Consider the following 11,946-nt stretch of genomic DNA (forward strand, 5'->3'; position numbering starts at 1 on the left):
GAGAGGGAAACATATTTTTTGTTCATATGGTTTCTGTAGGAAGACAAACATGACACAAACATTCTTCTAATTCATTAATATTGTAATGAAGTTAAAATTGAGGCGGCATCATACAACAGCTGTAGTCACGTGGTTCATTATTCTCTATAGGATGCACTGCAGGGAAAATAAACGTTCAACCATGAAGGCTCATGATGCATTTGTAGCCAACTTAGTCATTTTGACAGTTTGCTAATATAGGTAATACAGATACATCAACTATTTGTTGGCTTCACTATGAGGATTTTAATTTTTTTTTGTTTTTTTGGTCCAATATGGCTCTTTCAACATTTTGGGTTCGCCGACCTCTGGACTAATATAATGCTGATATAACTGTAGCTTGGCGTTTTGTCATTTACCTTTCTTAAGAAACAGGAGATTAGCCATTTTGAGAATTCCTTTCTAAGAACACAACTCCACAATATGTCCTAAATTTTGACACAGACCAACTGGGTAATTTCAATTAAAAAATAGATCATAACCAGCTTTATATTTATTGTGCCGTATCTGCCTATATGCTAGTGTAGTAGAAGAAAAGCAGGAGTATGACAATAGTACATACAGTGTCAAAAATTGGACTGTTATGATAAAGTGGTGCATTTAAAATTATGAATTTGTAGTTGTGAAAAATATCAAAAGATATACTGCAATATTAAAAGTAAAATAACCAACCTCAAGAGGAGAGTCAAGTTCATCCAGTATGTTCTTTTCCCTGTATATCTTTTGCATGGTCCCTGTAGAACTTGGGTCCATACACAAAATATTGTGACTTGCAGCTCTGTCCAATTTACAGTCAATTTTCCTTGAATCAGTGGTCCTGCACACTTCATAATTGTAGACGTGAGGAAGAGTCCCTGTCCCCATAGTATCTGAGTAGCGCGGCGGATAATATGGAATGACGGGTAGGTTAGAATGGCACAAGATGCGGGACTGTCTCCACCTGTAAACCTTTACTGATATGATCAGCAACAAGCAGGTGATAAAGAGGAAGGAGACCACCGCCAAAGCCAAGACTAAGAAAAAAGTCAGCTTGTCATCATACTCTTTGTCGTGCATGGTAAAGTCAGTGAACTCGGACAGCACTTCAGGGAAGCTGTCCGCCACCGCCACGTTAACAACGACAGTAGCTGAACGAGCGGGCTGCCCGTTGTCCTCCACTACAACAGTCAGTCTTTGCTTGACAACATCTTTATCAGTCACTTGGCGGACAGTTCTTATTTCCCCATTGTGGAGGCCTACTTCAAACAATGCTCTGTCTGTAGCTCTTTGCACTTTATACGAGAGCCAGGCATTCTGTCCCGAGTCTACATCCACAGCCACCACTTTAGTCACCAGGTAGCCTACGTCTGCAGAACGAGGGACCATTTCAGCCAGCACTGAGCTGCCTGTTTGAACTGGGTACAGAACCTGAGGGCCGTTGTCGTTGGCATCCTGGATTAGAATGGTCACGCTCACGTTGTTGCTCAAGGGAGGCGATCCTCCGTCCTGAGCTCTTACACGGAAGTGGAACTCCTTTAGCTGCTCAAAGTCCAAAGAACGAACTGCGTGGATGATTCCACTCTCAGCACTAACTGACACATATGAGGAGACTGGAACTCCGTTAACAGAGGAGTCCTCCAGGATGTAAGAAATGCGAGCATTTTGGTTCCAGTCAGCATCACTGGCTTTTACAGTGAGTATAGAAAGGCCTGGTGTGTTGTTTTCAACAATTGAGGCTTCATATGAAGTCCTCTCAAAAACAGGTGGGTTGTCGTTCACATCTGAGATGTGTAAAGTAAGAGTGACGCTGCTGGAGAGGGAGGGCACCCCATCATCAAAACATATTACTGTTATATTATACTCGGAAGCAGATTCTCTATCCAAAGTTATCTCTGTTACTAAACTATAAAATCCATTCATTGTGTTCTCTATCTTAAATGGAATATCATCACTGAATTTACATTTCACCTCTCCGTTGCTGCCCCAGTCAGGGTCATTAACACTTAACATAGTGACAACAGTATTCTCAGGAGAGTCCTCTGAAATTGAATCTGATTTAGAAAGAATTTTTATTTGAGGAGAATTGTCATTTAAATCAATGACGTCTATCAAGATTTTGCTCGAATCAGACAGGCCTCCATTATCTACAGCTTCAATATCTATTTCCAATAATTTTGTTTTCTCATAATCAATATCACCCATTAAAATAACATCCCCAGTTGCACTATCAATCTCAAATAATTTGGATATAAGCACGTTTTGGGATATTACATATGATATTTGTCCATTAGAGCCGCTGTCTTTGTCAGATGCACTAATTGTTATTACACTGGACCCTTTGGGTGCATTTTCTCTAATACTTGCCTTGTATAAAGTCTTAGTAAACACTGGAGCGTTATCATTTACATCCAATACATGAATAATAATCTGCATTGTTCCTGACCTGCGCGGTGTTCCGCCATCAAAGGCTGTTAATAACAAGGAAATCTTCTCCTGCTGTTCTCGATCTAGTGCCTTTTGTAATATCATCTCCACCTTTTTACGCCCGTCTGCTTGATTTTCTAATTTCAGATGAAAATTATTGGTTGGACTAAGCGAGTAACTTTGGAGACCATTTGAACCTATATCAGCATCAATGGCTTTTTCTAGCACAAATTTGGAGCCGACGACGGCCGACTCGCTGATCTCAAAACGTTTACTGCTGGATGCAAAACGTGGAGCATTGTCGTTTATGTCTGTGATTTCAATAGTGATGCGAAATAATTTCATAGGATTTTCCAAAATCATCTGTAAATGCAAAGCGCAGAGCGTCGTCTCACCGCACAGTGTCTCTCTGTCTATCCTCTCCTTCACAAGGAGCAGCCCTTTATCCTTATCCAACTCGATATATTCCGCATTGTCTCCAGAATGAATGCGAGCTCGCCCGGATTTCAGCCTTTTCAGGTCCAAGCCTAAATCTTGAGCCACATTTGAAACCAACGAGCCTTTCTCCATTTCCTCCGGGATCGAGTAGCTGACTTGGCCGAAAACGGAGGTGAAATATAGAATCAAGATGAACAATGACAGGCCTCCTTGATGCATCATCTTTTTAAATCAATTTTCCATTCCCTTTCCACTTCATATGTAATCCGATAAATTACGATGTAATATTAAAATATAATAATAATAATAAAAAAGGTCTGAAGAGACAGGAGCCGTTCACGTCCACTGTTAGTGAGCACTGGTTGGAAATGACTGCTTTTTTGTTGTTGAAAACGTCATTGTGTACAAGGGAGGGACATACTGAAGACCTGTCGTAGACTGCCACACTCTGGCCGCAAGCGGCCTGTTCTGTTCAGCACGTAACAAGAAAAGCTTGCATTTATTCAGTGCATATTAAGTTAAAAAAAACATGCATGTCATGGAATTTTATGTGCAAATATTTTGTGCAAATTATTCCAATAGATTAATTAAAAAATTAAATAAATAAAAAATTCGTGAAAAGGATCAAGTGCTTTAAGGATTTTGAACGTAACTGCCCTTTGCGGCCTTTTATTTTTATTTTATATATTTATTATTATTATTATTTGTATATTATTTTTTAACGTTAATTGGTTTTAGTCACAACTACATTTTACCAAAAAAACGAATTAACCTCTAACCTGCCATTTTATTGTCACTGCATGAAAGATTCTAATTTTAACATTTTAGTTGTGTTGATATTTTTCAATCACAGATACATCAATTCAAATACAATTCATGAGTCACCACACAAATTATGATGGTAATAATATTAATATATAATTGAAATCAGTATTATTGGACACATTTGTAATCTGATCATTTGTAAGAGATTATTTTTAACTATGGTTTTGAGTGGTATCGCCCTTAACGTTATCAAAATAACAAATCATATTTCTAATATACTCTTCCCCGGAATATTTGATTAAAACATTTTTATTTATACATTCTCATTTTGTAATTTATATTTTGACTGTTGTTTTCGTTTTTAAATGGATCTAGAACATCAATTAGTGTAAAATAAATGTATAAATGAAATTTAAAATAAATCCATGAGGATGATTATACTACATCATCAGCATCGTTGTTGAACAAACCAATTAGAATTCTTACTTAATTTTCAGTACATGTGAAATTTATGAAAGCAGTTGGGCAAAAACTGCTGAAGCAATATCAGTTTGAGTAAATAAATGAACTTACAGTAATGTGCTGAATAGAAATGAAATTGCTCTTGGAAATGTCAAACAACAACAAACAAGCCACACACAAACATTCACTATAAATTGAGTGGGTAACCAACCTCTACAGGAGTGTCGGGTTCATCCATGATATTCTTTTCCCTGTATATCTTCTGCATCGTCCCTGTAGAACTGGGGTCCATGACCAGAATATTGTGACTAGCAGCCCTGTCCAATTTGCAGTCACTTTTTCTGGAGTCAGTAGTCCTGCACACTTCGTAATTGTACACGTGAGGGAGCGTCCCTGTTCCCAAAGTGTCAGAGTACCTTGGCGGGTAATACGGAATGACTGGCAAGTTAGAGTGGTACAGGATGCGAGACTGTCTCCACCTGTACACTTTGACTGATATGATAAGCAGTAAGCAGGTGATGAAGAGGAAGGAGACCACTGACAAAGCCAAGATTAAGTAAAAAGTCAGTTTTTCATTGTACTCCCTGTCGTGCATGCTAAAGTCAGTGAACTCTGACAGCACTTCAGGAAAGCTGTCCGCCAACGCCACGTTAACAATAACAGTAGCTGAACGAGGGGGCTGCCCATTGTCCTCCACTACAACAGTCAGTCTTTGTTTGACAGCATCTTTATCAGTCACTTGGCGGACAGTTCTTATTTCTCCATTGTGGAGTCCCACTTCAAACAGTGCCCTGTCTGTGGCTTTGTGCACTTTATATGAGAGCCAGGAGTTCTGTCCAGAGTCCACATCCACAGCCACTACTTTTGTCACTAGATAGCCCAAGTCTGCCGAACGAGGCACCATTTCGGCCAGCACGGAGCTGCCCGTCTGTACTGGGTACAGCACCTGAGGGCCATTGTCGTTGGCATCCTTAATTAGGATGGCCACACTCACATTACTGCTTAGGGGAGGGGAGCCTCCATCCTGAGCTCTGACACGAAAGTGGAACTCCTTCAGCTGCTCATAGTCAAAAGAACGAACTGCGTGGATGACTCCACTCTCAGCGTTAACAGACACATATGACGAGACTGACACTCCATTAATAGAGGAGTCCTCAAGGATGTAAGAAATGCGAGCATTCTGGTTCCAATCAGCATCATTGGCTTTTACAGTCAGTATAGAGAGACCAGGTGTGTTGTTTTCTACAATGGAGGCCTCATATGAGCTTCTGTCAAAGACAGGCATGTTGTCATTCACATCTGAAATGTGTAACGTCAGAGTGACGCTGCTGGACAGGGAGTTCACACCCTCATCAGAACATGTCACTGTAATATTGTACTGGCCCGATTGCTCTCGGTCCAAATCAACCTCTGTAACCAAAGTATAAAATCCATTTAATGACATTTGAATTTTAAAAGGAGTGTTATGATCTTTCATGCACTCCACTTTGCCATTATTTTCTGAATCTTCATCACTCACACTTAACATAGCTATAACAGTATCAGGAGGCGAGTTTTCTAATATAGTGTCTGATTTTGATACAACATTAATATGAGGGCTGTTGTCATTTATATCGATGACATCAACCACCACCTTGGTTGAATCAGACAGCCCTCCCTTGTCGACCACCTCCACATCCATTTGATAGGAAGTGGCCTTTTCATAATCAATGTCACCGATCAGGGTGATCACACCGGTTTGCTGATTAATATTAAAGATTTCTGAAATAAGCCGTTTGCCAGGAGATATCAAATATGATACTTGGCCATTTGCCCCTATGTCTTTATCAGTCGCACTCACACTCGTGATACTGGTGCCCTTGGGTGAATTTTCAGGTATTTTCGCTTTATACATACGTTTTTCAAAAGTTGGTGCATTATCATTGACATCTAATACACTAACATATATCTCCATAGTGCCCGTCAGCTGCGGCTCGCCTCCATCAGTAGCAGTTAATATCAGCCTTATATAATCCTGCTTTTCTCTATCGAGAGGCTTCTGCAGAACCATTTCTACCTTTTTACTACCATCAGCCTCATTTTCTAATTTTAATACAAAGTTATCAGCAGGCGTAAGTATATATTGTTGTAAGCCATTCATTCCTATGTCTAAATCGATGGCTTTCTCTAATATAAATTTTGACCCTATAATGGCAGACTCGCTAATTTCAAAACGTTTTTCAGCGTTAGTAAAACTGGGCGTGTTGTCATTGATATCTGTGACTTCTACTGTAACACGAAATAGCTCCATTGGATTTTCCAGAATTATTTGGAAATGCAGAGCGCACGGCGAGGTCTCTGCACACAAAGCCTCTCTGTCTATCCGCTCGTGGATAACCAGGAGTCCTCCTTCTTTATTCATGCCTATGTACTCCACACTGCGGCCGGTGTAAACCCGGGCCTTGCCGGATTTCAGCCTTTTGAGATCTAAACCTAAATCATGTGCAATGTTTCCAACTATAGAGCCTTTGGACATTTCCTCAGGGATGGAATAGCTGACTTGCCCAATCACGGAGCGAAGGCACAGAGCAGAGAGGAACAACAGTACTTGCCGTCTCATTGTTTTGCCCGTGGAGCGTGTTTTCCTTCAAAAAATGCAATCCACCAATCCCGACTTCATCAGAAAATGTGCTATGGGAAAAAGGGCAAAAATCCAAAGCAAACAAAATAAAATCCAATCAGATCATGAATGCTCACTGTCCGTGTCGGGAGCAACGAATGTTCTATTTGTGCTATACCAACGCAGCAGCAGGAAAGGCAGGACAAAGAAGGGGGGGGGGGGGGGGCAGACTTTGCGTCTCAACACGCATGACAACAGCGCCGCTTTGAGATGAAAATTAAAAACTACAACTCGAAGTTTAATAAACACCAATAATACACCAGCATGTAACGAAAATTAAAATATGGGAAATAAAATTAAAACACAAATAATATAAAACACACATATTTTATAATTATTACATTTGTAAGTTGATTAATTTAGTAACAACTGAGTGACATGCGCTTAACAGAATGATTCAAATGTGTAGTCAATAGTGAATTTTTAAAGGACAAAGTAGCATAGCATACATGAGGCCACTTGAGCAAAGTGTGCACTGTCCGTGGTGCTGAAATTGACCGTGGTGGACTTTGATAGTTGCCTTGCAGGCCTAACATGACACATTTTAACCTCTCCCTTTTCACGGATATTCTTTTCACATGAGATATTAAGTCATTTGTAAAAAACTAATAAATAAATTAAATTAAATTGAATACTAAAGTCCTCAATATTTTGCCAAATGTGTCAACATGGCTTTCTCTAATTCTAATGTATTAATAATAGCAAGAAGTTGTCACACAATGTCATTAAATTCCAGAAGAAAATTTGATAAATTCATGACTTTCACTGCATTGGTGATACTACACATTATCGTTGACATGTGGATAAGATGGAATACATTGTGGTTATTTACACCGCTATATGCAATATATAGTTATTAGATTCAAAGAGAAACATTTGTTGTAAAACTTATAAAGCTCAAGTGACCAACCTCAATAGGAGAATCGAGCTCATCGAGGATGTTCTTTTCCCTGCATATCTTCTGCAAGGTCCCCACAGAACTGGGGTCCATCACCAGCACATTGTGACTTGCAGCTCTGTCCAATTTACAGTCACTTTTCCTGGAGTCAATGGTCCTGCACACTTCATAATTGTACACGTGGGGGAGAGTCCCTGTCCCCAAAGTATCCGAGTACCGTGGTGGAAAATACGGAATGACGGGCAGGTTCGAGTGATACAGCAGACGAGACTGTCTCCACCTGTACACTTTGACTGATATGATGAGTAACAAGCAGGTGATGAAGAGGAAGGAGACCACAGCTAAAGCCAAGACTAGGTAAAACGTCAGCTTGTCATTGTACTCCTTGTCATGCAAGCTAAAATCAGTGAATTCTGACAGCACTTCAGGGAAGCTGTCCGCCACCACCACGTTAACAATGACAGTAGCTGAACGACAGGGCTGCCCGTTGTCCTCCACGACAACAGTCAGTCTTTGTTTTACAGCATCTTTATCAGTCACTTGGCGGACAGTTCTAATTTCTCCATTGTGGAGGCCCACTTCAAACAGCGCCCTGTCTGTGGCCTTGTGCACTTTATATGAGAGCCAGGCATTCTGTCCAGAGTCCACGTCCACAGCCACCACTTTAGTCACAAGGTAGCCAACGTCTGCTGAATGAGGGACAATTTCAGCCAATACTGAGCCGCTCGTCTGGACAGGATAGAGGACCTGAGGCCCATTGTCGTTGGCGTCCTGGATGTGGATGACCACACTCACGTTGCTGCTCAAAGGAGGGGAACCTCCGTCCTGAGCTTTGACGTGAAAGTGGAACTCCTTGAGTTGCTCAAAGTCAAAAGAACGAACTGCATGAATGACTCCACTCTCAGCATTAACAGACACATATGAGGAGACTGGCACTCCGTTAACAGAGGAGTCCTCCAGGATGTACGAAATGCGGGCATTCTGTTTATAATCAGCATCAATGGCTTTCACAGTCAATATAGAGAGACCGGGTGTGTTGTTTTCAACGATGTTGGCCGCATATAATCTTTTTTGAAAGACAGGCACGTTGTCATTCACATCTGAGATGTGTAAAGTGAGCATGACGCTGCTGGAAAGAGAGGGCATGCCACCATCGGAACAAATCACAGTTATATTAAATGTGCCTGACCTCTCTCGGTCTAAATTGCCATCTGTCACTAAACTAAAGAACTTCTTAGAAGTATGTTTCATCAGAAATGGCATGTTTTCTTCAATAAAACATTCAACATTGCCATTTTCTTCTGAGTCAGGATCTTGAACATTAAATATAGTGACCACAGTACCTGGTGTAGAATTTTCTGATATAGAGCTGGTTTTTGACATGATATTTATAGATGGGGGGTTATCATTTGTGTCAGTCACTTCAACAATAATCCTACATGAATCTGTCAACACGCCATCACTCGCTTGTATAAATATTTCATAATGGTGCACCTTTTCATAATCGAGGCTTCCAATTAAAGACACAACTCCACTTTCTTCATCAATTTTAAAGTAAACAGGGACATCATCCATTGTATTCATTATTGAATATGAGACTTTTCCACTTGTGCCTTCGTCTGCATCAACAGCACTGACGGTGCTCATTACGGTACCTTTTGGAGCAGTCTCCATCACAGTGACCCTATATGTCTCCTGCGTAAATGCAGGCGCGTTATCATTCACGTCTAGCACTGTAATTTCAACACGCATTGTTCCAGTCAGCTGTGGATCACCTCCATCAGCTGCAGTGAGAACTAAAGAGTGATGATCTATGGTCTCTCTGTCTAGAGTTTTCTTTAAGACCATCTCCACACTCTTGCTTCCATCCTGCTGATTTTTTAATTTTAGTTGAAAATGATCAGTTGGTTTTAACGAGTAGCCCTGCAATCCGTTCACACCCACATCTAAATCCACAGCTCTTTCCAGCACGAATTTGGCTCCAATAACAGCAGATTCGCTTATCTTAAAAGTCATCTTATCCTTTTTAAAAGTGGGCGCATTATCGTTAATGTCATTAATTTCAACGGTCACGGTGTAGAATTCAATAGGATCTTCCAGAGTGATTTGCAAATGTATCGCGCACGGCGTTGTTTGTCCACACAGCGCCTCCCTGTCGATCCTCTCTTTTACCACGAGCACCCCTCTGTCTCTATGCAGCTCCATGTAATCTGCATTGCCCTCCGTGTAGATGCGAGCTTTCCCAGATTTCAGCCTTTTCACGTGCACACCTAAATCCTGCGCTATATTTCCAACCAGGGAGCCTTTGCTCATTTCCTCGGGAATGGAATAGGTGACCTGCCCAAGCACAGAGCCGACAAAACACGCATAGACGAACAATAGTACTTGCTTCTTCATTGTTCCAAACGACGGGTGATGATCCAAATTAGAGGCAAAACGCAATTCGACCCTTTAATCCAAATAGTGACTCAAAATTAGAAAATACATATATCCGCGTTGGTTGAGAGAGAGGAAAAAACGACTCAACGGTTGGATATGCTCGCGTGTTCCCTCTTCTAATGGTGTAATGTCGATGTGGATCTTTGTGTGCTGGGAAAAAGGACAAATGACGGGGCAATCTTTGGTCAACAGCGTCCCTAAGAGTCCAAACACTTGTACTGCATTCAGGACATACATCCCCATAGGCCAATTGCAATGCGAGGAGCCCTGCAGGTATTAATTCGCATTTAAAGTCGCCCCAAAGCTATCAATTTATATTGGAAGGAAAAACGATATATTATTGTACGAGGTGATGCTGGTAATATGTTAACCATCAATTTATTTCAGGCTCTAAAATAAAAATCCCCCACATGTCAAATTGTCATCAATTAAGTTGTTGACATTTAATCCAAAAGGAAAACAATTATTTCCTAACCACCCATATTGAGGGAAAAAAAAAAGTAAATGAGGGCGCAGCATTGAGGGGGCTGATATTTGAGGGGCGTCTATAAACACTCACTGCTTGTATTCAATACACCCCATGCAGAGTCACCTGCTTTTTCAATTCTCAGGTTCTGGAATTGCAATTTAAAAAAAATATGTATTTGCATTGTTCCATGCAATATGTTTACATTGTAAAGACGATTCATGACATCAAAGATGACTGATTTTTTTTAGGGGTAATATCTTCACAGATTGCTTAAATATGATAAATCATGCAGGCTGACTGCAAATATGTGATTCTGAATGAGCCATACTTTAAGCTCTGACCCTTTACGGGATATAAAAATATGACATAACCACTTTGAAATGTGAAATATGTGTGACGAGAGCAACATATATGAGTCAGCACAAAATGGCTACATAAAAAGGCAGGGCATTGTGGTTTTAGAAGCAATATTTTGCATGCATGCAAAATATTCAAGCAGGCACAGTAAAATGTTCATGGTACTGGAAAAAGAACATTGGGGAAGTAATGTAATTAATGTAATGTAATGTATTAAATTTAAAAGAAGAAAAACTGATATTAGGTAAAATAGTAAATTGTGTTAAAAAATTAATTTCATGGCGAGAACAAGTCCATTTATATGTAAAAAAAAAAAGAAAAATGCTAAGAATGAAGTGAATAAAAAAAAATAGTAATAATAATAATAATAATAATAATAATATGCACTTCATGAGTCAATATCTGATGCATACAAGTAAATAAGTTGACCACTATATGAATCATTTGTCACACAGATGACTAACTTCTTCAAATCCTATTACATTTATTGCAAAGTAAAAAAACTTCAATGTGATTACACTAAGCGCAGAGACAAAACTGTAAATATTTAAATATTCCGTGTTCCAGAAAGACAATGATATCATTCAGGTATAGTGCCAGACAATGAAAAATTAACACAAACATTATTATTTAATATGTGGACTTGGATTTTGCCATCTGGGTCAACTGCCAGTCTTTTTGCTTTCTCCTAAGCATGTTGCATCAACAAAAGCTGTTAAGTCTTTCATCTGTCTTACTTTGTCTTCGCAAAAGGAAAAATGACAAAAACAGGATTTAAAAAAAAAAAAAAAAAAAAAAAAAAAGAAACAACAACTATTTGCCCAGTTTATGCGTGAATAGCTAATGGTTTAGATTTTTTTAGTGTCAGCTAAACAACACGTTAGACAGTAACTATTTTCAGTCTCAATATTGAAATAAGAATTAATTTAATAGCTTACAGTGGGGAGAACAAGTATTTTATACACTGCCAATTTTGCTGGTTTTCCCACTTGCAAGCCATGTAGAGGTCTGTAATTT

General features: G+C 39.7%; 1 protein-coding gene across 30 annotated transcripts in view; it reads right to left on the minus strand.

Moving 5' to 3' along the window:
* Positions 1-11,946, minus strand: part of LOC130923821 (protocadherin gamma-C5-like) — a 313,176-nt gene that overhangs the window by 85,120 nt on the left and 216,110 nt on the right. Inside the window, exon 1 of one of the 30 annotated variants that reach the window (XM_057849864.1) lies at positions 7,677-10,895. The exons of 26 other annotated variants lie outside the window; for them this stretch is intronic. In XM_057849864.1, the coding sequence (XP_057705847.1) occupies positions 7,677-10,061 (2,385 nt within the window). In that variant the 5' untranslated portion in view covers positions 10,062-10,895. Of the gene's footprint in view, positions 1-711; positions 3,452-4,318; positions 6,858-7,676; positions 10,896-11,946 lie in introns of those variants that run through there. 3 more of the 30 variants (XM_057849878.1, XM_057849860.1, XM_057849852.1) reach the window with 3 other exon arrangements.

The sequence above is a fragment of the Corythoichthys intestinalis genome, chromosome 11 (assembly GCF_030265065.1).
Source record: "Corythoichthys intestinalis isolate RoL2023-P3 chromosome 11, ASM3026506v1, whole genome shotgun sequence".
Classification (NCBI taxonomy): domain Eukaryota; kingdom Metazoa; phylum Chordata; class Actinopteri; order Syngnathiformes; family Syngnathidae; genus Corythoichthys; species Corythoichthys intestinalis.